Here is a 26,328-nt window from a genome sequence, read left to right on the forward strand (position 1 = left end):
GTTTGGTTTTTTTTTTTCTGAAAGGGGGGGGGGGGCGGCGACTGGCATCTGCTTTTTTTTCTTTTTAATCCTCACCTGAGGGTATGTTTTTATTGATTTTAGAGAGAAAGGAAGGAAGAGAGAGCAATGAGAAACACCAATTGATCATTTGCCTCCCATCAAACCCGAAACCTGAGGATATGCCCTGACCGGGAATCAAACCCTCAACCTTTTGATGTACAGGACAATGCTCCAGCCAACAGAGCCACCCATCCAGGGCTGGCATCTGCGTTTATTTACTACTGGTTTACAAAACCGGTAGTTGCTGAAAATGGGCAATTGTGACATTTTCTGCCTACATACTGCAAGATGGCGATTAACCACTGGCACCATGAGAAGCTTATTTCAGGCATGCTCACTCTTCATAATTCTTCTTAGTGGGTAAGTTTCTCTTCTACGCTGTTTTCTTTATTCGTGTTATGGTTGTTGAAGTGAAAGAAAGAAAAAGGGAGGGAGGGAGGGAGGGGGGAGGGAAAGAAGAAGGAAGGAAGGAAGGAAGGAAGGAAGGAAGGAAGGAAGGAAGGAAGGAAGGAAGGAAGGAAGGAAGGAAGAAAGAAAGGAAGGAAGGAAGGAAGGAAGGAAGGAAGGAAGGAAGGAAGGAAGGAAGGAAGGAAGAAAGAAAGAAAGAAAGAAAGAAAGAAAGAAAGAAAGAAAGAAAGAAAGAAAGAAAGGAGACTATCCTTATTTCCAAAAGTTTAGATCAAAAAGAAGTGTCCTCGTCCTTAGGTTTCTAGTCTAGATGAAGCATGACTGAAAATAGGATGTTTCTTACCTTTCACCCACATCCTATTCTAAAAAGTAGTGATTCCAGCATGAACCATTTACAAGACATGGACCCTGTATCCTTCCCTGTAATAAAGACTCTTTAAAGCTCCACTCAGGCTTCGTACTGGAATGTGGAGAAAGGAATGTCTTTGAAGCGTAGGGGAATGAGAAAGGTCCACGGGCAGCCTGCCTGTTGGGAAAGGAAGTGAAGGAACTCAGAGTTCCACGCCCTTTGCCTAAACTGGGGCACGGGAGGGCGGGCCCCAGTCCCCGGGAAGGTAGGCTTTGGGTTGACAAAGGCCCGGGGCCGGCGAGGGCGGAGTCGCCAGGGCCCAGAGTCAGGAACCCGCCTCGGCCAGGGACGGGGCGGAGCGCGGCCGGCGCCCTGGAGCCGGACGCGGGCGCCGCCCACAGTGCTACCCGGCCAGGCCCGAGCGGCAGCTCCGTTCCGCGCCATGGGGCGGCTGGTGGGACTGAGCTTGCTGGGGATCGCGCTGGGGCTGGTGGGCGAGAGGCTCCTGGCGCTCAGGTGAGTGGGGCCCCTGGGATCCAGCCGTCCAAGCGCTGCCGGGACGCCCTGCCCGGGAGCCTCCCCGCCCGCGTGTCCCCGGACTCCGGGGGCCGCGGCTGCGGGAGGGGCGAAGGCCGCGGAGGGCTTAGCTTAGTGCGGCGATCGGCCTGGTGATTGCTCTCTTGATTGCTCTGTGTTCCCCCCGCCCCTCCCCCCCTACACACACTCCCCCCTCCCCACCCCGTCATTGAACCCCTGAGTCCACCCCCAGCTACCAGCAAAACCCAGCACAGTTTGGGCTGAATCTGGAGACTTTCTTGAAAGTTTATAACTCTTTGCCGCTTGCAAAGTTCTGTTCTCCCTAGATGGGCAAGCAAGTGCTTTGCAAGTACCAGCAGGGGCAAATCTGAGCGCTTTCGCTTGAAAACAACATGATTCCTCATGCACTGAAACTTAATTATAAAGGTTCATTCCGGGTCATTGGTGCTGCTTCCCTTTGTTGCCCGAACCAGCCTTCCCCTTGCTACAGCTGCTCTCCATCTCTCTCTGCTGCATAGTTTGAGGAGCTCTCTAACTCTGGCGAGGGGGCGTCAAAGATATTTGCAATGTTCAGCTTCTGGTCTTACATCACTTCCTATTTACCTCTTCACCCGGGAACCCCGAAGCCAGAATGCAAGACAGTACAAGCCTAGTCCAGCTCACACTTTAGTGATAATGAAAAAACATGGGTGGGTGGACGTCAGCGTTCCTGAATTACCAACTCAAACCTTATAAGCCACTTGCAAAAGAATTCCAGAAATATTGAGCACTTCCTGTGTATGGTGCGTTTTCCTACGCTCCTGTAATAAGTCTTACCCTTAAGCTTAAGAAGTTTACTTTATTACAGGGGAGGAGAAAAAGTATATATATATATATATATATATATATATATATATATATATATATATCTCCAAGGCAGGTACAACCTACCCCTACAGGCTTAAGGAGGAAAGATTATATCCCCTAAAGGTAGAGTTTAGGGGACAGAGACATTGGCCTTGAAGGATGAATGGAACATATATGGGATGAAGGAGGCACAAATGAGAATAGTAGGGGGAGAGGGGAGGATAGATTTGAGATGAGCTATGTTGAGATATGTTACAAAATTGGGGCTGCTTTGATAGGAAAAGGGGAACTATTGATGTTTGTTGTATGTTCTGTTTGTTTGTTTGTTTGTTTGTTTGTTTTAAATAGGAACAGTTAAACCGCACGAAGCACAACCAGTTGTGTTAAGTAGAGATGAACTTGGAAGGATGGATTGGAGTAGGGCAGTAGTTCTCAGTCCTGGCTGTGCATTTGGACCTCCTGGGGGGCTGATGTCTGGGCTGTACCCCCACAGATTCTGATTCAGTTTGTTTGGGTAGAGCCCGGGCATGTGTGTTTTTTATAAATTTCTGATCATTCTATGTGCAGTTAAGAGTTGAGAAGTACTAGAATAGAGAGTGAATAGACATGGGGAAACTAGTTAAGGTTTTGCAATAGTTTGGAGAGAATATCAGGGGCCCAAACGCTGGAACCCCAGAAATGGGAGCAGTCACAGGTGATAGATACCAGAGTTTTCAGCTCTATTGTCCGGTAGCTGTAGCTTCATCTGCACATGAAGGGATGCAAGTAGGAGGAACAGTGAGAGTGTGTGTGTGTGTGTGTGTGTGTGTGTGTGTGTGTGTGTGTGTGTGTGTTGGGCGGGGCTGGTAGTTAGAGTTGGAGTAGGCTCACTTACTGACAGGACAATGGACACATTGACCTTAATTTTCATGTTATGTAAATGCCTGCTCTGCAGAACATTCTTGAGTTGGATGATTTTGTCTGATCTGACCAGCTCTCAGTTCCCAAGGCAAGTCCCCTAAACTTCACAAACTCAGTAAGTTGTCCCTAAACTTCAAACCACCAGTATTACTACCAGCTGAAGTTTTCTTCTTATTGATCTTAAGGTTTTACCTTTAAGTTCCTTTAAATAATAAATGTCATTGTTGTAAACCTAAGAAAAAGTAAAGCTTATGTACATAAAATGTACCTGATAGGTCATTTATAATTTAATGCACTTTTAAATAAAGATTTGACTTATAATACACTTTATTGAGCAGGACTTTATAGGGTAGTAACTTCATTGGATAGTTGAAGTCCCAAATTGGTTGATGTGAGAACGTGGGGATGACTGGTGGGCAGCTAGATTTTACAAATGAAAGTGCAGGATGCCCAATTCAATTTGAACTTCAGATAAACAACGAATCATTTTTTTTAGTGTAAGTATAACCTATATAATACTTGGTACATAATTATAGTAAAATATCATTCATTATTTATATGAAATTCAAATTTAACCAGGCATCTTATATTCTAGCTGGCCACTCTATGATTGTAGAATATCAAGTACTATTGTTTATAGCGTTATGGAGCGTTCAAATGCATACATAACATTTCTCCTTTCAGACCCTTAGAGTCTATTTTAAAAATCAGCATAAGGAAAAGTTCTTCAAAAAGCGTGTGTGGGGGGTGTTTTGTTTTTTGCTGTAATCTGGTACCTGCTATTTCATTATTCTATTTTTAGAGATGGTACTTTGGCACTCAAGTTATGTTTCTCCCCCAGGGTGCCCACTTAAATTTCAACTTGAATTTCAGATAAACATTGAATTTTTTTTTTAGCATAAGCATGTCCCAGGTGGATAAATGGAATCAAAGCTGTCTCTTTCCTTCTGAACTGTAACTGGCCAAGGTTCCCAGGGGAGGATGGTCTAATACACCCAACTTTTCTACTCTTCCCTGGTTGAACAATAAAAAGGGAAAATAAAAACACACAGACATCCCCAGGCCAGTTGCTCCCTGATGCAAAGGACACACCTTGGAATGAATCATGGGACCTGAGTACATCAGAGACCTGTGTGTGGGCAGGAACCCCCAAACAAGCGTCTGAACATTCTGCTTCTTTCCTGACACCTTTTATCACAGCTCCCCCAGGACGCTATCCAGTATCTGAATACTTCTGAAGGGTCAGGCTCTTTTCTCAACCCCCATCCTCCTTATCATTTATTGTGTGACTGCAGTGTGCTTGCCCCTGTGTCAAAGTTCTTTATATTAAACCAAAAAGTACTTTTTATGACCTTCAAAAGGTAAGCCCTTTTACATTTCTGACTTTATATATACCTTCCTTTTTATATTATACCATCCTTTCTATATTATACATGTAAAAACTGAGGCTGGGAGACATTAACCAGTTAGTTCAACAGGTAATTAGTGCTGATCCTGTACACTAAGCTAGGTCTTCCGATTCTAAATACCCAAATACCGCTTACCAGCTCCCCCACAGCCTCCAAGCTTTTCTGCCATTGAAATAGATTTTCCCCAACTCTGCGTGCCTAAGCATAAATTCTAGGTTACTAAGTGCAAGCATTACAGGGGCGCGAGAGGTAAATTCCAAAGGGTTTTACAAGTCTGTATAAAACAGATAAAGCCCCTGTTTGTCCGTAGTTAAGTCTGTACTTAAAAGATAAAGCCCTATCAGTGGCTTCTAAATTCAGGCTGTGAGATATGGAACAAAGTAATGCCTGGAAGTAAGACTGTGTTCCAGTTTGCTCAAGACATGTTAATACCACAGCCTGGTGCACCCTGACTGCTACTGCCCAGTGAGGCAAGGGAGTAACTAACCGCCCCTGTCTTAGTCCACTCCAGGTGGGTCATACTATTTCTCTTGAATGAAAGAAATATTGATCAATTCCTACTAATGATGTTGGTTCATGCTTTGTGGATAGAGAGCCTGAACTCCTTTCCTAGCTCCACTATTTATGTGAGACCTTACTTAGCTTTTTATTTCACCTTTCTGTGTCTCAGAGTCCTAACCTGTAGGATGGGAATAATAATCTTACCGGCTCCATAGTGGGGCAGAGAAAAATAAGTGAGGTCATTCTTGGAAAGTGCTAGAACAATGTCAGACACGTGGTAAGTGTTCAGTAAAATTACCTGTGATGACAAGGATGTGCAAGCAGGGTTCTTAGACTTCTGATGCAGTAGATCTCTTCAACATTCTGCTGAAGCCTTGACTCTCAGCATCGTGTTTCTAAATGCATAAAATAAAATACATGGGAGTACACGACAAGCTTAAACACTATCTAAGGTAATTCATTTAAATGCTTAAATACTATTGCCAAAATATTTTTTAAATCTAATAAATGATATAGTAACCTGGCGTATTCTCTCTCTCTCTCTCTCTCTCTCTCTCTCTCTCTCACTCACTCTCCATATATATATAATTGATTTCAGAGAGGAAAGGAGAGGGAGAGAGAGATAGAACCATCAATGATGAGAGAGAATCAATCAACAATGAGAGAGAATCATTGATCGGCTGCCTCCTGCATGCCCCCCTCCCCCACTGGGGATCAAGCCTGCAACCCAGGCATGTGCCTTGACTGGGAATCAAACTGTAACCTTTTGGTTCATAGGTCGACACTCAACTGTTGAGCCATGCCAGCCAGGCAACATGGCTTTCTTTATTAAAGCCTTAAAAAGATCTACAGGTAATTGCATATCTAACAGTAGATATATTGAGGTAGTGGTGAGTATAAATGATATTTCGAGATGTCTACCACAACTGACATGTGATATAACAATTCCGTAATTTCTATTAGTGACAGAGTTGCTGGTACTGCTGGTAAAAAGTTCTATGGTTTGTTGCCTATACTCATCATCAAAGGAAATGCTCAATTTCAGTTAGAGGTTTAAATAAAGATGTATTTTTGCTCCATCCAAGTTCATGGATCTCTTAATTTTAACCTATGGACTCTTTGAAGGTCACTGACCCCAGATTGAGAACCCCGAGGTACATGTTTTTGGTGGCCGTATCTGGAGAATGATTGCTGATTCAGTTGAAGGAAAGCAGTACATATTCTTTCCTATATTACACCTATCATATACTTGTAACTAAAAGGTAAATAAGCACATTTTAATGAAAAAAGAAAATGAAAGTGAGAAAAAAAAGGAATCTAAAACAGAGAAGGCAAATAGCTTTCATCTTCAATGTCCACTTTAACAGACTGGTAGTGGTTGCCTGGAACATTGTGTCTGAGGTTAGCTCTGGGTTATAGGGAAGAGTAATGTAATTGATTAGCAATGTCTACATGACAAACAGCCATACCATCTGACCTAGTCCATTGATAAGCATGCTAGGGACATAAAGTGTTAGGGAGCAATAAGCTATAGCAAAAATATCATTTATTTGTGTTTGTACCATTTATCTTTTTCTTTTCTTTTTGTTTATTTGTTTGTTTGTTTTTAGCATAAATGCATTTAGGCTTTTTAATTTGCTAGTACAAAGAAGTTTGTATAGCTCTCTCTTGTATATTCTCCAAACTTCTTAAATCTATTACCGGTTAGGAGTGCTTTCAACTGTAAGAACATATATCAAATTAATGGTAGCTTATACACATAAGGCTTATTTTTCTCACATTATAAAAACTTGGTAGGTGAATCATTTTTAAAAAAAATATATTTTTATTGATTCCAGAAAGGAAGGGAAAGGGAGATCAATGATGAGAGAGAATCATTGATTGGCTGCCTCCTGCACGTCCCCCACTGGGGATTCAGCCTAAAATCCAGGATGTACCCTGACCAGTAATCCAAATGTGACCTCCTGGCTCATTGGTCAATGCTCAACCACTGAACCACACCTGCTGGGCAAGGTAGGTGAATCATTTTAGAGCTTGTCCACTGATCACATAAAGGAGCAAGGTTCTTATATTTTTGTTCTTAGATCCTTTACTAATGGCTTTATGACTTCACACTTGTCATGTGAAGGATGCTGAATGGTCGCTATAGTCCCAAGCACTGTGTATGTGGTCAAATCATGAAGAAGGGAGAATGAGTGGTGCCTGTCAGCTCTCTTCTGGCGTCTGCCTTTTCCATCAGGAACAAAAACTATCTTTGCCAAACGCTTGGCTTATATGATTATCCTGAAATACAAAGGGGGCTGGAAAAGCAAATATTTGGCTTACCCGCCTCTGCAGTAAAAAGGTTTGAGGAAGAAAGCGGGTTAGAATGACTTTAGGTTTGTCAGCTAGTAGGGTCTGCCACCCTGGAATACAGAGGTCCACCAATGAACAGGGAACTGGTAGTTCTGCCAACAAAAAGCCTAGCAGTTCTCTACTGAAAGAATTTGAAACTTGATGGATCCCAAAGGCTGGAAGTGAAATTCACTCTTTTATCATAAAGACAAGAAAATATGATTTGATTAACTAGAAGTTATGCATGGCCCTTGTGTAACTCTTCAATTTTAATAGCAGGCAGTCTGCATATCGAGAGATAATATTGCATAACTAAACTAGTTGATGAAGATTGCCCTATTAGCAAAGTGTAATCATCAGTCATTTATGCAAACTAAGTTGACTCTGAAAAATACCCCATATTAAACTGTTCAGACACATCTGGATTTTATTTAATCCATACAGTTTATCTCCGAAAAAGGTAGATGTAATCATCATTATCCCTGTTTTTGTACAGTCAAATGGGCGTAATAGTAAGTTGTATAAAATCGGCACTTAAACAAGCGATACAGAAACTTGATGAACACTGCAGCTGTGACCTAATGACATAGCTACACCTGTATCATACTATGTCAGCAGAACCTGGAGGTCACCTAATCTCATCTTTATTTCATACCTAAAGAAGACTGAGGCCTATAGAGATGGACTGACTCGTTGATGGTCATGCAGTCTTACTGCTATGACAGAAACACAGCATTTCACTCCTTTCTGAGAAAAATGCAAGAGTGGATGAGAGTACTGTCTCTATGTGGTACCTCCTAGCTGGGTGGCAAATCTCAGGAGCATTGCTTCACCTCTGAGTCAATTTTTCTCATCTCGGGAAAAGGAATAATGGAACCCTAGGGCTGTGCTAAGAATTAAATGAATTTATTCAGGGAAATCACATAGAATTGTAGCAGAATCAATTACCTCTTAGCTATTTTTGTTATTGATTTCCTTTTACCATCCATAATTATCAGCAACAGCATCCTCATCACTAGTATTACTACCACTGCTACTACATAAGGCTACATATAGTTGTCATCCCCTTTAAATTGCTCCTGCAACTCACAAACATGAGTTATTATAATTTTTATGTTTATTTTATTTTTCATTTTTATTATATCTATATATTTTATAAACTTATTTCATTCATTTATTTTTTATTGCTATATTGTTTCAAGAAATTTAACACTATTCGAGTTCTATGATTCCAAATACATAGTGATTAACACTTTAATTAGAAACTTTACATATGCCAAAATATATAGTAGTTGCCACCAGCTGTTGGTAATTCTGGGTTATCTAGGCCTAGTTTTTTGTTTTTGTTTTTTTGTTGTTGTTGCTATTGAGAAACCAGTAATCTCCCCTATATTCAATGTCTAGAAGTCAGATGCTGTCAAGGAGATAAATAGGAGAGAGACAAGTGGCAAATTGTCCTTTGGGCTCTTAAAAGTGCGGATGGGTGAACTACTTTGAAAAATGTAAACTATTCTGCACCATTGGCATTATTTATGACTGTAGAGAACAGGAAGGTGAGACAGTGAGAGCAGAGAGGAGAAAGCCTGCAGTACGTGGCTTTCAAAACAATAGATCCCAAACGTGTTTGCCAAACTGCTCTGTGGCCTACTCTAGGGCGGGAAGGGCGAGGGAAGATACTTTCTTAGAGCTCAACATTATTCTCATTATTTCTGCACTTTAGTTTTCCTGAAACAGCAGCAGCAAGTAGTTTTGCCAGAGTAAGCGGTATTCTCTAGCCTTCTCACTCTAATAGATATTGTCCCTGGATGAGACCTTCTCCACTTCTTCCATAATAACTGCTTGTGGGGTGTCCTCGGTGTGCCACGCTTTGAATAATGCTCTTCGCTCTTGGCCTCCCTTTTGTCACTTGCAGAGGGTCTGAGCATTTCTGGGTTCCCCTGGGTCCTCAAGAGAAGACAGGGCTTCCGGTTATACACCTGGAGCTCTTCCCACAGCACCAGAGCTGTGAGACATGTGACCAGCGGCCAGGTGCACATTTGCATAGAAACTCGCATTAGAAGTTTTTTTGTTGAGTATTGACTTTTTTTTACAACCCACATTCACCTACAGAACTTTGTGATATGCATTGTTATTTTAATTTCATTCTATGTTTTATATTCCTCCCCTTGTCCTTCTACCTTCTCTTTTCTCTGCTTTAGATTTGTGCTGTGTTTTCTGTATGGCTGTAAGCCTCTTAAACCCTTTCTGCAACAAAGCAGGGAATACGTACATAAACAGGTGAATTTTTTTTAAAAAACAGGAATCGACTTAAAGCCTCCAGTGAAGTAGAATCCGTAGACCTTCCAAACTGCCACCTGATTAAAGGCATCGGTGAGTATGAGAAAATGCTTGCGATATACCTTCCATTGTTTGGCCACCAACATTCAAAAACTCATTAACAGTATTTTGGCATGCCAATTACTGTTTCTCAGAGGAACAATCGCATTGGAGCAACAAAACCTCTTTAGCCAACCTCTTTTGATCTCATCCCCTTGTATTTATTTTTCTCTTTTACTCTCATTGTAATTTATTATTTATATAATCCTATATTTATTGTTTGCTTTCTTGCTTGCTTAGTGACATTTCTGAACTATTTTTGTAAAGTATGTATTCTTTGTTGTATGTGGCCACGAAGATATGTGTTCCATTAGCCTAGTAGTCAGCTAGTAGAGGTAAGACAGAAGGAAAAGAAGTTGTTATAAAATAGAAAATAACAATCTCTCAACAAACATCTCTATTCCCCATAGAAATAACCCCAGAGGGTAAAGGTTTTTTCTTATCCTTCCTGATATTTCCAAGGCAAATGCAAACAAATACATGCAAACGTCAGAGATATTGCTGGTTTGGAGCCAGACCATCACAATAAAGTGACTATTGCAATAAAGTGAGCTGCAGTCTTTTTGCTAGTGGAGGGTCTTTGTTTTACTTTGTAAAAAAAAAAATCAACATCAGGGAAGCACATATATATCTACCTTTTTTCATAAAAGGCATCTTAGTATAAGATTATATTCTGCAACTTGCTTTATTCCAACCATAGTATGAGCAGCTTCCCACATCAGCTCATGTGGGTCTCCAGTGGTTGGCAAACTCATTAGTCAACAGAGCCAAATATCAACAGTACAATGATTGAAATTTCTTTTGAGGGCCAAATTTTTTAAACTTAAACTATATAGGCAGGTACATTGTTATTAACTTAATGAGGGTACTCCTAAGGCTTAGGAAGAGTCACACTCAAGGGGCCAAAGAGCCGCATGTGGCTCGCGAGCCGCAGTTTGCAGACGATGGGTCTAGCCCATTCTTCATTCCTTTTGATATTTACATGTACCATGACTCATTTAACCATTTCCCTCTTAATGCACATCTGCGTGGTTACAGTTTTTTGCAATGACGAACAAATCGGTGAACATCATTGTAGGTACAGCTCTTGCATTTGTCTGTAAGATAAAGCCTCAATAGTGGATTATTGTTCAGTTAGTGTATGTTTAAAGTTTTGGTAGCCAATGCTGCATTGCCCTCGAATCGGCAACACGTATAAACGCAGTACGGCATATTTATGACCACATTCTCTCCACACAGCGTTCAAAGTGTTCTTCTGGCAGAAATAAAAGTGTAGTGACCTTTCCTAATCACACCCAAGAAGGCTTCGCGCTCATGAACCCTCTGCGTTTGCAGAGAGCCTCTTCCACTTCAAAGTTTCTTTTGTTCTGTTCCTCGCCTCTCCTCTGCACATCTGTTTCCTATGTGCTCTGTCTCCTTTTTTCCGTGGCTGCTTTTCTACTCTTCCTGGTCCCATCTCTCTTCCTCTGGACTCCTTCCTCGTGGGGCTTCTCTTTGTTGCAGTTGCCCAAACACTTAACAGGAGGATACACACTCAGTATCAAGGACCAGATGGGCCAGATCTGTGCCGAATAATACAGACAGTTCTAGAACTAAGTTGCCTGGAATCCCAAGAAACCCAGCAAGGCATCCTGCCTTCTGGCTGCCATCACGAAGAGCCCCCTCAGAATTGGTCACTAAGCAAAAGCCAGATGGCATCTGGAAGGAATGTTGTACAAGGTTGGGAGGTTGAGTCGGTGATCTTTAAGGTTACTTTCGCTGCTGAGTTAATAATCGTCCAATTATTAAGCGGCCCTTGGCCTTGTGAAGCCCACCTTCTGTGAATTCAAGTCCCAGAATAGACAGGAGGCCACAGCCAGACACAGTACAGGACAAACTGCCAAATGGTTGCTGTTACAACTCACGGGGATGGACGGCTCCTCAGAGAAAAACAAGCCCAACAACATTTGTATTCTGAACGAGCATCTGTCTGTGTTGCTGACCTTTATGTTGTGATGTGTGTGAGCTGCTGTCTGGAATTGGGAAGAACGGGGAAATATGTCACCTACGGTCCCTCGCGCAAAGTGTTTAATGCCTCTGAGGCGCTTCAAAAGGCAACAGAGCGAAGACGATGAGTGATTAGAAGCACATTTGGGATACATTTTTAGATCTAATTAGAATTGAGCCTTTTTTCTTTCTTTCTTTTGGCTTATGCTCTGTGGTTAGCACACACTATATGAACATTTGTCGAATGCTATGTTAGCGATGCATAATGGTTAATAATAGCTTGTAACCACACGTTATATGTTTTTAACAACAGTTGCTTGTTCGGTGGTCTTTGATTACAAGGAATAGCAGTGCACTGTGCATACTTTCCCATGTAGACAAAAGCACTTCTCAGGGTATGCAGCAGGGATAGAGAGGTTCTCATTTTTAGTTTCTACTTTGGAAACAGTAGTAACCTATACTTGAGGCCAAGTGGTTCCTCCAAGAGATAAGACCACCACCCCTTACCCTTTATTCCCTCCCCCTAGTTCCCCAGAGCACACGTACCAATGCTACATTTACCATGGCTGGAAATCAACTCTTTGGAACTCTTGGGTGCTTTATACATACACACTCTGTTTTAATAAATAATAATCACCTACCACATAAAATATAAGTTATGTACCTCCTGTGGAACAGAGAATGAGTTCACTATTCCATTTTTTGTATTCCTTCTCAGTGTATCTTACAGAAAGAAACTAAAATTTTACCACCCAAGATTTGGCATACTATCAGTATCTAAATAATAAAAATTATAACAATAAGATCTAGTTAACTCTGAGGCTTGAAAGTTTACAAAATTTTCTAAATGTTTTTTGAAAATGCTGGCATTCAGAGTCACAGACTAAAACAAAATTTTGAATGTATTGTCTCTCTCAAGTAATTTAACTTGGCAATCAAGACCTTTACAACTGCTGCTTGGGAGATTTAAAAACAGCATTAAAATTTGTAGCCTTTGTCATTAAGTACTTTATAGTATGCCTATGAATAGGAAAACAGCAAAAACCCATTACTATGAGATATAGACATTTTTTTTTCTTTTTATAACAGATAAAGACCCAAGGCTCAGAGAGATGGAGCAACTTTTGCAAATTCTCTTTCTAGTATCACACTCTCCAAGTGATTAATACACATGCCTAAGTGGTAAACTAAAAGTAGAAAAAACAGGCTATCTTACATACTGGACACTCTATTGGGTATGGCAAGGGCTGATTTGCTGTTATAAAGTTACAATAAGGAACTTAGAGAAGAGAGAAATTTATTCCCTCTTACATGATAGTCCAAAGATAGGCAAATGGCTTAGTGATTACATGACTGTGCTCATAGTGATTACATGACATGGTCATCCTGGAACAAGGGCTGGTGAAGCAACACAACTCTTGTTTACGTATTGCTTCCATCTCGGTCCAAGACTAGAACTCTGGTTAGTTGCCATTTCCCATTAGGAAGGGGAAGAATGAAAATTTACATGGATATTAGTTTTACTTTATTTTACCTAGTAGTTGCATACATCTTATACTATCAGATCCCATTAACCTAAACATAGACAAATGACCAGCAGGAAAAAGCAGGAAATAGCCAAAGCTCTGTTGCCATGTGCCTGTAGCCGAAAAGGGGGAATATGGATAGTGGGGAGCAGGTGGCCATCTCTGACACGGAGAGGTAATTGCTAATGGAACAAGAGGGATCAAAATCAGATATGCTAAGCCAGAAGACTGTCTAGAGAAAAAGTTTTGAAAAGTTTTAAAGAAAAGTATAGGATATGAGCTGGTGAAGATCTTGGTGAGAGGCATGGAAGCAAGCATTTTTGGGCAAAAGCCAACATATGGAATTGACTACAGTTGAATTTACAAAGTGAAGTGTCTGCAGAGAGGAACCAGGGGATGGTTCTGACAGAAAATTCATTAAATTTGAAGTTGTATTTTTCCCCCAATGTGCTTTTAAGTCAGAACAAAAGGATTTAAGTCCCAGCTTTCCAGTCTGTGATCTTGAATAATTTGCTTAACCTTTCAAAGTCTCCATCGTTTGTACTCTAAAATAAGAGATAATGGCATTGCTTTTTAGGGTTATGAAAGTTATATGAAAAGATGGATATAAAGTACTTAAAAGGAGCCTGATACTTGGTAAACAATATATGTGAATAGCTACTACCATTACTTTACTATTATTATTGTTGGAGAAAAAATTTCTCCAGCATTGACTACCTTTCAGTAATTGCCCTTAAGTGGTGACAGAGGTGAGAAGAGATAATAAACACCTATTATAGTAACGTCTGTAGAAATGAAATGAGGCAGTAGATCTGGAAAATATTCTACAGAAAGCTATAGGTAAGACATCCCCTGCCCTCCCCTTGGAATTAGGCCGTGGATTAAACATAAAAAAGTTACACTACAGTTGAAATAAAAATACATTTTAAAAACATTCTTCATTCTTGATTATTTAAATAATACTAGTATTTGTAGAAAATTTTAATTAAAGTATAAGGAAGAAAATGAAAATCACTCATAATCCTAATATCCAAAGAAACATTGTTGATTTTTTTCTATATATTTTTTTGTCTGTGTGTAAGGATGTATACATTGAAATAAAATAATCTTAATTTTTAGGAACTACAACTTTTAATTGAGCTCCTACTAAATGGATCCAGAAAGCAAAACTTGGACTAGAATTGTGTGTGTGTGTGTGTGTGTGTGTGTGTGTGTGTGTGTGTGTGTAGGCTGTCCCAAAAAATGTATACACACACTTTGAGTAATTATAAAGTATTTATTAAAATACACTTCATTTCCAAAACTGAGCTATCAGCTGTTAAAGTGTGTATACATTTTTTTGGACATCATGTATGTATGCTGTAGAGTCCCCCTGGTCCTTGCTCACTACTAGTTGAGAACCACCATGGGACTAGAGCCTCGTGGTTCTTAAACTTTTTGAGGTATCCCAGATGCCTTTTTGAATCTGCTAAAGGCCCAACACCCTTTTCATAGAAACATCTGCACATACAGAAAACATTTTACATTGCATAGAATTTCAAAAGATTCATAGACTCTTTGCAACTCATTTTGACTCCTTAGGGATCCACAGACCCCAGGTTAAAAGTTCGTTCACTAAATCTCCTTTCTAGGGAACAGGCAGATGGATCATCTTTACAAAGTGAAGTTCTTGGCATTTTTCTTTTTTACTTTTCTCTACTATGTTAGAGCCAGCAACACTGGAAACAACCAGCCAAATGCAAACTCATGAATCAAAACAAAAATGGCCAGGTAAATGCTGTTTGGTGTTGTTTTTTTTTTTAGACAACAATCTTGGTGGAATCCTATGGAAAGTTCCTGAAAGGGAAGATTAGATTTTGTGGACTCAAAAAAATGTGTCATGATTTGGCTTAATCTAAGCCATTTTTATTCCTCTTTTCTTGTGTTTGGGTCTATTATCTGTCGGCGGAATTTACACAGTGAGACTGCTGGGAAGGCCTTATGTCTAATTATTTGCTGTGCTGTGTGGAGTGTACTGCAGACAATCGATAAACAATCAATAGTAATTGTAGTCTGCCTCAGAAACAAGCGTTAGAAGCTTCAGCTGGCTTAGGTGCCTGGTATTTTTCATTAATTTTCTTTTACTAGTCTCCCCCCCCCCCCCCCCCCCCGTAATTTAAAGCCTAAATTTAAAGACTAAACAGAAAGCTTTCTTTGCTCATGAGAACAAGCAGGCATTGTTTTTAAAGAGGGACTATGTAATCCCAGGTGTTTCATCTCTGTTAATGAGAGAAATGTCTGTGATTGCTTCAGATTGAATGAGCAGAGAAAGGGACAAGGCTATTTGCATGGTTAAATGGCCAGGAGCCCTTCATTTTGAAAGTAATATTCCCCTGATGTCAATTACTTTTGTACAGACATCTGGATTTTATCATCAGAGTGTGCAGATGTCAACTTTTTCTGTATTATCTTTGGAAATGTGGTGATTACTTGACTTTGATTGGAGTAAACATAAACTATCTAACATTTAAAGTCAGAAGTTCACTGCAAGAAGGGATTTAGACTGACGTTTATTGAAGAGAGTAGTTCCTTGGAAAAAAAATCAGAACCATTCCTAAAGATACACTGATAGAGTAAACAAAGTCCTAGTTATGCTCTGTTTAACAAATAACAGAACTTGAACATGACATTTATGTGTTTTTTGAACCTGCAGAAGCTGGCGCTGAAGATATTGACATCCTTCCCAATGGTCTGGCTTTCCTTAGTGTGGTGAGTACCTTCTTTTTCCCCAATCTAAGAGGAGGGGATGCAAGGGGGTTTGATGAGGCCAGCAGAGCAGTGTCTTACGTTTTAAATTCCGCACTTTTAAAAATGTTTTGGAAAAAAAAAACAAAAATGACAAATCAAACAGGATCTTGGAAAACTTCCTCACACTTATCTGAATTCAGAGATGAAAAAGTCTTTAGTAACTGATATATTGTTCTTTATGTCCCCAATGCATTGCACTAACTATCCCATTGCACTAAATATTCCATTGCAATCTGTGTCTTAAAAGTTTGTTCTGAAAAAGAATATTTGGGGCATTATTGTGAATATTTGATACTACATTATATTGTTTCAAATACAGCATCTACCTTTTTTTTCCATTCGATATTCAATTTTGAGCTAATATTCTTGCTGTTATTTATTTATTTTCAGACAATATACAACTTTCCCAGACAAGGCCAATGTTTTCCTTTTTCTTTCCCGCTGAATAGCTTATCATAAATAGAAAGTCATTCACTGAGTTTATTCAACCTCTTTACTGTTCCTTCATTCTTATAAGCTGAAAATGAATAACCTCTGCAGTCATACGTTAGAAAGACCTCAAAGTTGATTGGCCTATGAGATGCTGGCCTGCATCAGTGTACATTGCAATTGGAAAACTGTCTACGTGGGCTGATGGGGACGTTCTGAGCGCCTTTCTTCCCTGGCCGGGGCCGAAGTGGGGGTGCTGGGCATCTTTATGGGTTCAGTTTTGCTAGAGGAAGCAGGATACACCTTTGAAGGCAGCCTGTAATTACTCTGTTTCCTCTCAGCATCCCTTATTTTCAGGCTCTGAGATTCTGGAGGGATGTGGAAAAGTTGAAGATGCTTTAGAAGAGAGTCACAACACTAATAAAACAGTTGTCAGACTTAGGGGGAAGGTGAGAGAACTCAGCTCAGATGAGAATGAGGCGAGACCACTCGCCAGGCTCCTGATGATTTTTATAGGAAAGACAGCGAGCGGCTGGTTGTTAGCACTGAGGGAAAAAGGAAATGCCGTGGGCTTTGGCAGAAACACCAATGTTTATATTACATTTTTAAAATACAGTTGTAAAAAAAGTTATTTAATAACCTACGCAGAATTAGTAAAATGATATTTCTTGTAGGACTCTGGGTCTATTTGCACATATGACTATCAGCTTAAGAAAAAAACAGTAGGACTAATAGTTAAAATTATACATAACTAGAGATGCAAAAATCCTAAGTAAAGTAGAAGGCAGTTGCTTTTTTAATTTTTTTAAAAGGAGGTGTTGTCAGAGATTTGTGTAACCCAGAACACACCCATTTCAAGATTTTCTCCCCATAGGAATAAATCTGAATTTGGAGGAGTGAAGTCTCCCAGTACATAAATCTAGAACAATTTCAGCTGAGGGGCTTTAATAGCCACAATGATCTTATAACTGTCAACAGAATTGCCTCTGGTGTGTTTTTGTTTTGTTTTGTTTTGTTTTTGTTTTGTGTGTGTATCCTTCCTTGGTTATATAACTTTCTTTTCTATTCTTTTTTTCAAATTTAGAAATGAACCCACTTTGTTTCTTTAATTTACTCTGCACTGTTTCTAATATTTCCCAGAATACGCTCCTTTCTACATGAATAGCTCCTACATCACATCAGTTGTTGGTTCCTCTCCCAAGCAATTTAGTTCATCCAACACATTCTGTTCATTGGCTATGGATTTGAGGGTCACCTCAAAACTAACATCACACTTGATGAGGAGTGGGAAGACATAGAAGCGACTGTAAAGCTGATTTAAATGGCAGTGTGGATATGCTTAACACTACTGAACTGTACACTTAATATGGTGAAGATGTTATGTTTGTGTGTCTTTTACTGTCAGTAAAAATAAAATAATTTTTTTAAAAAAAGAGGAAAAACAGGTTTAAATGTTAGGGAGAATTAAAATAACCAGGAATAGTCATCACCATCCCCTGTGCGTGGAAACCCTGCTATTCTTTATGGGATGTTGATAAAGAATAGAGATTATTAACTGCTGAAGTGGTGTTGCCAGGTAGCAGTAGAGAAGTTCCAGTTTATTCTACTTGCTGGCCCTGCCAGCCGTGAACTTATGTCATTTTGATAGATTTCTTTTTAATTGGAGAGAATTTCCTTTATGTCCAATTTTGTGCATAAAAACAAGACTTCTTTTAGTACTCTAAAATTTGCATAGAATATGTCTGAAAAAATTTAAAAGAGGAAAGACCTTGATTATTTCAGTGAGTGCCGGAAAAGCATTAAATAGAATTCAACCTGATTAAAAGATCCAGGAAAACTAGAAATAGAAGATAACTTTCCAGAAACCTACAGCAAATGTAATTCTTAATGGTTAAATAATAGCTGCCTTCCCATTAATGTTTAGTGAAGGAAGAAAATGCCGCCCCCCACCCCCCCCCCAAAAAAAAAAACACTATAAGCACTAGCAATCTACTAGAGTTCTTCATAACCCAAGAAAAAGAAATATGAGGTAGATAAACAGACAAAACTGCTATTATTTTCAGATAGTGTGTTACCTGGTTTTTAAATACGCTAATGGTTGGATTCAAAATGAACATATAAAACTAAATGGCTTTCTCATGCACTAAGAAAAACCAAATAGAAAATGTAATAATAATAATAATATTTTATTCAGCACACCAACTTAATCTCCAGAATTTATACAGAAACATAAATGAGCAGAAATATTTAAGACTATTGTGTAAAGATCAAGCAATGAGTGTGCAATATGGGGATATATATATATATATATATATATATATATATTTGCCATATCTATCTATATCGCATATCTTATAAAGCTATAGTAATTAATAAGTAATTAATAATAATATAGTAATTCATGTGAATAAGCATGACTCCCCAAACCGACCAATATGTAAACAGGAATGTAGTACATGATAAAGGTGACATTCGGAATCAATGGGAAAAGGACAGACTGTGTGCCATACACTGATCCAGTTCCTGGGTTCTAGCAGTGAACAAATGAGACAAAGTTCTGACTCATGTTCCAGTGGGGAGAGAACAAATATATGTCAGATAGTGGCAGTATTTGAGCAAAATATAAAGTAAGGTGAGGCATTGGAGAGTGGTAGCTGAGGTGAGGGTGGAGTCAGGCTGCCATTTGTATATGTATGTGTATATGTCAAATAGCAATAAGTGACATTTGGTGCAGATATGATATAAAGAAATTGACGTAAGGAGTCCTAAATCTTGGTGGGGTTTGGCAGGGGCGGGGGTGCGGATTGCTAAGGCAAAAGGGACAGAGTGTATAAAGGCCCTGAGGTGAGAATGTGCTTGGTTTGTTTGAAGAGCATCAATGGCCAAGGCAACATGAGTGAGGACAGGGTAGTAGGAGGTGAGGGCGCAGAGATGGAGTGTTTAGGGTGGGGTAGGGTGAAGGTGGTGACCAGGGCAGATCATATAGGGCCTTTAGGCTATCCTAGGAATTTTCGCTTTTAATCTGAGTAAGATGGGAGTTTTTGATCCAATGTGTGACATCATCTGACAAAATTTGGATGTTGATGTGAGACTAGATTTCTGCAGAGAGTTAAAGACAGAAGCAGAAAGGCCAGTTAGGAGGCCACTGCGTAATTGTGGTGGTGGTTTAGACTGGGGCAGTCATGGAGGAAGTGGTGAAAGATGTTCACATTCTTAAGAAGGGACATATTTTCAAGGTAGAGTCAACAGGATGTGAGACAAAGAGGGGAGTCTTGACTGACTCCATTCACCAAGTCTTCTGGCTTCATAGAAGGGAAGTGCAGGCTGTGGGCTCCAGGGTCCACAGTCAGTATGTAAACTTTCACGTATCCCCACCGGGTGTCTCCCAGTCCACAAACCTTCTGGTTGCCCTCTGAAGAGACTAAACCTCTGGTCTTTTGCCTCAACTCAGAAAAATCAGTTATTCATCTTTTAGCTTTTCAGCTCCCAATTATTATTTTTTCTATTGTCTCCCCTCTGCTTTCTTTGTGTTTATAACTTTATGCCACCACCTTTAACCAAAGTCTCTATTTATCTTTTATTCATAGTTCCCACTTTAGTCCATAAAAATACTTAAGCCTTTGTATTTAACCTTTCCCTCTGTTTTGAAAAGGGTCTAAAATATCCAGGACTCCACAGCTTTGCACCAGACAAGCCTGGAGGAATACTAATGATGGATCTAAAAGACGAAAACCCGAGGGCATTGGAATTAAGAATTAGCCGTGGGTTTAATTTGGCTTCGTTTAATCCACATGGTATCAGCACTTTCATAGACAGCGGTAAGAGCTGATGAGCTACCAACATTAAGAAACTTATAATGGTTTGTAAATGACTGTGGAAAATAGATTCGGATCATGTCTGAAGTAAGAGAACAATTAACTCATGAATTATTCCTGAATTCTTCAGACAAATAAGTTGATTTGCCCCTGCCACTAACTGTAAGATATGCTGCATTTTGAAATTTCTAACAGCACCTTAAAGAATGCTTAGATTTCATGACCTTTTTATATACCTATGATCATGGCATTAAAAATAGCCTTATTTCTGAATTAAACTATAAACAGATTATTCATGAATTCTGTGTGTGGAGTGGAAAACACTCTCTCTTAAAGGTCAGGGGACCAATGATCAGAAATAACACCAGACAAACAGTGATGAGGAAGACAGGGAAGAAGAATGATCTGTTAGGTCGTCTAACAGCTTAGACATTTAACCTTTCCTTGCCTGCGGTATTTAAATGTCAATGTCTGCCTGAAGGTACTATGGCTGTCTTGTAAATTAACTCTGTTCTTTCAATTTTTCAGATGACACGGTTTATCTCTTTGTTGTAAACCACCCAGAATTCAGGACTACAGTGGAAATTTTTAAATTTCAAGAAGAAGATAATTCTCTTTTGCATCTAAAAACAGTCAAGCATGAGCTTCTTCCAAGGTACTTAGTCCTTTTGCTCATTCTCCAATTTATCTCCAACATTTTCAGATATTCCTTACGGTGGTCCTCTCCCTTATGCGCGCGCGTGTGTGTGTGTGTGTGTGTGTGTGTGTGTGTGTGTGTGTGTGTAGAGCAGGGAAAGTCAACGTCCTTCATCATAGTAATCAGCGTTCAATGCGGACTCTCTTGAGAAACGATGAAATGCTTGGTTCAGGGGAGATGCTCTTTAGGGCCATCATGGGAATATCAGACAAACCTCACCGTTTCTCCTGCTTTCACCTTCCATCTCAGAGGACACATCACCCAACTAACAATAATACCTGCCCGATTGAGGAACGGGAGCCTGCTTCATATGGAGTTTGCATGTTTTGCATGGGACTAACACAAAGAGCTTTTACAGGGTTAGCGGTAGCTGTGGGCTAATGACCCTACAGAACTGGAGAGATCTGGGTTGGGAGTGGGCTGCTACTACTTCAAGAGCACACGACTGCTTGACAATGGGACTGAAAGAGAATTGTGTTCCTCAACAGCTCAGTTTGCATTGACCTACTGCTTCTTTAAAGTTTGAGCTTGATGGATATTTTTAATTTCTACTCTCCTAACTAGGGAAGCATGTAACTTCCAATCATTCTTCCGGAATGATTCATAATAAATAGGAGCATAAATACCACCCTGGCAGCCTCTGCATGATAGAGCTCTTTCAGAATGAGGGGACCCACCTACCCTGTAGCTCCATTTTTTATTTAACAAAGGAGAAAGCAGCCCTTTCAGACAATTTTGCATCGGGTAATTGGAATTTAAATTTAATAACACTCTTGCCTAACTGGTTTTAAAAATGTAATTGTTTTTAGCATATAAATCTCTCACCTGAAGCATTGGATTATGGCAATTTCATCATCCATCTCTCTGCAAGTGTTTATGGAGTGCCTGTTCATTCTCGGCTGGTTGGCTTTGTGAGTCAGGTAGAAATTGAACAGTCAACCTGAGTTTGACTAATAACTAAGCAGAGAAACTTGGGAAAATCCAGCAACTTAGTAAATGGAAGCCAGGCAAATGTTATTGGCTTCCCAACCAGCCCACCAGCCAAGGAAGCTCCTCATCCAGCTCTATAAAGGATAGCTGGGTTCCTACATTTCTTGCTGTCAAAAAACATACTGTTGCCCAGCGGCATGGCTCATTGGTGAGCATTGACCTATGAACCAAGAGGTCAGGGTTCGATTCCTGGTCAGGGCATATGCCCGGGTTTGCAGGCTTGATCCCAAGTGTGGGGCATGTAGGAGGCAGCCGATCAATGATTCTCTCTCATCATTGATGTTTCTATCTCTCTCTCCCTCTCCCTTCCTCTCTGAAGTCAAAAAAGATATATTTTTAAAAAACATACTGTTGGCACTAAGACCTTTTATCTTTTAAAATAATCCTGCCTTAATTGCTAAGTGACATGTCTTCCAATTACCTGGTACCATACAAAATTGTTCTTTGGCAAATGATTTTATAGTATATTGTATATGACAATAGCCATGTGGTTTTAGCTGAGCTTTTCTTGGGAAACCTCTTACCAAAAACTTAAGGCATGTATTGTGTAAACTTTCTGGATTCCTAATTTTTAAAGTGGAGATCAACTGGGTTTTTATGTCCTCTCACATGTTATTTTTCTCTTTCAGTGTGAATGATATCATAGCTGTTGGACCTGCACATTTCTATGCCACCAATGACCACTATTTCTCTGATCCTTTCTTAAAGTATTTGGAAACATACTTGAACTTACACTGGACAAATGTTGTTTACTATAGTCCAAATGAAGTTAAACTGGTAGCAGAAGGATTTGACTCAGCTAATGGAATCAACATTTCACCTGATAAAAAGTATGATCCCTTATAAAAGTCATTTCATTTCTTCTCAGTCTGTCATGGGCCAAATTCTTCACTTTGTTTTTTTTTCAGTGTAGAAATAGCTTACTTGATATTTTTGGTTATTTTATATAAATATCATATGTCTGTATTTTATATTATATTATTAACATAATATTTATTATAATTATATATTTATATAATATGTAATATTATATGTCTATTATGTGATACATGATTAAATATGTATATATAATATATTAACTATGTAATTATATGTACTATTCTATATATTAAAAGGCCAATATGCAAATCAACCAAACAGCAGAACGACCGGTCCGGTCGCAATGACGTGCACTGACCACCAGGGAGCTGCCCCCTGGTGGTCAGTGTGTGCTTCCACAGGGGGAGTGCCACTCAGCCAGAAGCCCTGGGCCGGGCTCACAGCTGGCAAGCGCAGTGGTGGTGGCAGGAGCCTCTCCCGCCTCCGTGGCAGCACTAAGGACATCATTCGGACATCCTCCAAGGGCTCCCAGACTGCGAGGGGGCACAGGCTGGGTTGAGGGACCCCCCGCTGGGTGCACAAATTTCATGCACCGGGCCTCTAGTTAATTTATTATATGTTTACATACAATATCTAATTTTTGGTATATATCATTATAGAATCTAGTTTTATAAATGTAATTTTTAATAAGATGGGATCATATTTACATATACATCTCAAAGTATCAGGTAGGTGGTCCCTTTTAAATGAATATGTCATTGTTATATTGGCTGTATATTACTAAACTAATTTAACCCATTCTCTGTTGATGGATATGTAGGTTGTTAATTTTTTCTGTATAAATACCATCTTATATTTCTCATTTACCACTTAAACTTATCCAAATATTTTAAAAGGAAAAACTCCCTAGGGTAGCTTTATGGTATAATGGCTAAATCTTCAGATTTGGGAGTCATACAGACCAAGGTTCAAATGCCAGCTGGGCGCTGGCTGAATGTGGTGCTAATGAGCCCCTCCTCTTACACATTTGCACAGACAAACCCTTAAAATAGACTTGTTTGCTCGAAGAGTGAGCCCCTTAAACATCTTTAATAGATATTGTCAAATTGCCCTCCATAAGTATCTTACTATTTTTATATGTTCCACATATAAAACCACAGCTTATAGAAAGGATGATATATTCTTTATTAACTTTCCCTTTTACTGCCTTAGCCCTCTGAACAATTTACTACAAATATAATACGAAATAAATTTGGCAGTTCTTGACAACCAAATGTCTTTATTTTCATGACACAATTTCTTCTCTCTGGTTGACTACAGAAAATGAATGAGTAATCATTTAATTTAAATTGTCTTAACTGACCCAGTGCAACTTCTCCAGCCAAATCTGTTTTTCTTTCCAACCCTCATCTTTCTGAGAGTCAAACTTTGCAATCATTCAAGCTAAAATATAATACTAAAAGGGGCTTCAGCTTTTACTCCTCCTCTTGCACCATTCCTTGCTAATCAGTGAGCAAGTTGTGTTGGTTCTACCTTTGTGTCTATCCGCTACTCTCACCCTTTTTCCTTTCCACTGACATCTGCCTGGCTTAGTTTCTCATCCTCTCTGGCTGGAGTGTTAGACATCCTTCCAACTTGTTTCCAGTCCACTTCCATTCTCTGCCACCGCTGCCAATTTTTCTCTCTGTATTTCACTAGCCTTTAAGAGCCTCCAAAAGAGGGAGTTCTGTCTGCTTCATCTTGGACTCATGCTGAGCACTGCCAGGTGCAAAGCAAATGCCCAGTAATTGTTGAATGGAATGACTATTTGTTATCATGCCTCATTGTTATTCTAAAAATTCAGCGGAACCCAATTGCTTATTAAATCAAGGCAGGCTAAAGGTTGGAATTTCTTTAATAGGCTATCTCAGACCTCCCTTTTCTGCTGTTTTGGTACAGCCCATGCTTTAGACAAAGAACTCATTATTTAGCAAACATGCCTTTCTCATTCTTGCCCCTGTGCCTTTGCTCACATGTTTTCGCCTGTCTTGATGGTGTTTTGTTCTCATATCCTCAACTCCAGTCTCTAATTCCATATCACTGCAGATCCCCCTTCCTTTGTGAGCCCTTCTGTGTTCTCAAGAATTAGATATTTCTTCAGTCTCTAGACCGGAAGTATTTCTTATGGTAGCAGTCATGGTGCATTATTGTTTAATGTGTATAAACCAGTCCGATCATTCCAATATACTATAAACTTTTCAGGAAAAAGACTGTGTCTTTTTCATGTTTCTATCTGTCACAATACTGAGTTCATGGCTTTACACGTGATAATTGCTCAATAGAACAGTTGCCATGGAACAGTCAATTCAGTGAGGGAAATTACCATAAAGTAGTCCATTAATTCACCCTTTAGACAGATTGTTCTGAATAGATACGTAACTCTTATGCTTAAAATTTTCAATATGTAATTAAATATGTTAATACACATTGTAGTAAAATGTGTACTGTTCTGTACCATAACATGTAAATGATATGTAGAAGTATGGAATTATATTGTGAAATATAAAACCTTTTTTTTCTGAAGCCAAACATCTATTTCATTGTCCTTTCAGTGGCAAATATCACAGACTTTATATTCATAATGACATCCTATATTACTTTTCCTTACAAACCTTTTGAAAAATAATTGAACAATTTTGTGATTGTTGTAGCAACACAGAATTGATTTTGAAAGCTTACTTTTTAAATAAAAATTGACCTTTATCAAGCATTGCTTGAGGGCCCACCATTGATTAACTTCTCGGCAGGTTATTAAGACTCATTCTTGCATACTGTATTAATGAAGCTTTATGTTGTCATGGAGCTCTAACCAATGTGTCCTTTCTGCAAAGGTACATCTATGTAGCTGATATATTGGCTCATGAAATTCATGTTTTGGAAAAACAGCATAATATGAATTTAACTCAAGTGAAGGTAAAATATTTCTTTTTATATATAAAGTCAACATTAATCTAATATACTTTGAAATTGCATAGTTATACTATGCTTTTGCAATACCTCACTTAGAACAGACTATGGATGCCAGTGTTGCTATTTTGGGTTTTTAAATATCACCGTGGTATAACCGGCCAAGTCTCCTATTCCAGCAGTCATGAGGACTGCCCGGCATTACATGCAGTGGTGGGCTGGGAATGATATGTCACCTGATGCATTCCAATAAGAATTTTCCCAACTGAAAAGACTAATAGATAAATTCTGAAATGAAGATTTATGCATGCTATCATTTCTTTTAATAATAAATGAAGGTAGAAATTGGGTACCACACCATTATTATTTTCTTCCTACTTGACAACACATATTTTAGATTGATTAAGAATTTCCTATTTTTCTTTGAATGAGTTCTTTGAGCTCACTGATCATTATGCATCTTTTAAGGAGTTCATGTTTTAGAGTTTGGATATCAGCCTAACTTTCTTAATTTCAGGGAAGATGAAAAGTGGCTCTAAATCAGTTGATTAAATTTATTTGAACCAATATTGGTGTTAAAAGGCTGGCAGCAGGGAGGTGTGTGTAATCCTTG

At 39.3% G+C, this 26,328-nt stretch overlaps 1 protein-coding gene across 11 annotated transcripts in view; it reads left to right on the forward strand.

The window, feature by feature from the left end:
- Nucleotides 1-278: 278 nt before the first annotated feature.
- The window catches only part of PON2 (paraoxonase 2), a 29,328-nt gene continuing 3,278 nt past the window's right edge, over nt 279-26,328 (forward strand). Inside the window, exons 1-8 of one of the 11 annotated variants that reach the window (XM_036328114.1) lie at nt 279-420; nt 9,644-9,714; nt 14,940-15,002; nt 15,925-15,980; nt 20,101-20,266; nt 20,792-20,918; nt 22,580-22,780; nt 25,640-25,721. In XM_036328114.1, the coding sequence (XP_036184007.1) occupies nt 311-420; nt 9,644-9,714; nt 14,940-15,002; nt 15,925-15,980; nt 20,101-20,266; nt 20,792-20,918; nt 22,580-22,780; nt 25,640-25,721 (876 nt within the window). In that variant the 5' untranslated portion in view covers nt 279-310. Of the gene's footprint in view, nt 421-1,166; nt 1,334-5,185; nt 5,288-6,874; nt 7,024-9,643; nt 9,715-14,863; nt 15,003-15,924; nt 15,981-20,100; nt 20,267-20,791; nt 20,919-22,579; nt 22,781-25,639; nt 25,722-26,328 lie in introns of those variants that run through there. The other 10 variants (XM_036328124.1, XM_036328117.1, XM_036328115.1 and 7 more) reach the window with 10 other exon arrangements.

The sequence above is a fragment of the Myotis myotis genome, unplaced genomic scaffold (assembly GCF_014108235.1).
Source record: "Myotis myotis isolate mMyoMyo1 unplaced genomic scaffold, mMyoMyo1.p scaffold_m19_p_11, whole genome shotgun sequence".
NCBI classification, from domain to species: domain Eukaryota; kingdom Metazoa; phylum Chordata; class Mammalia; order Chiroptera; family Vespertilionidae; genus Myotis; species Myotis myotis.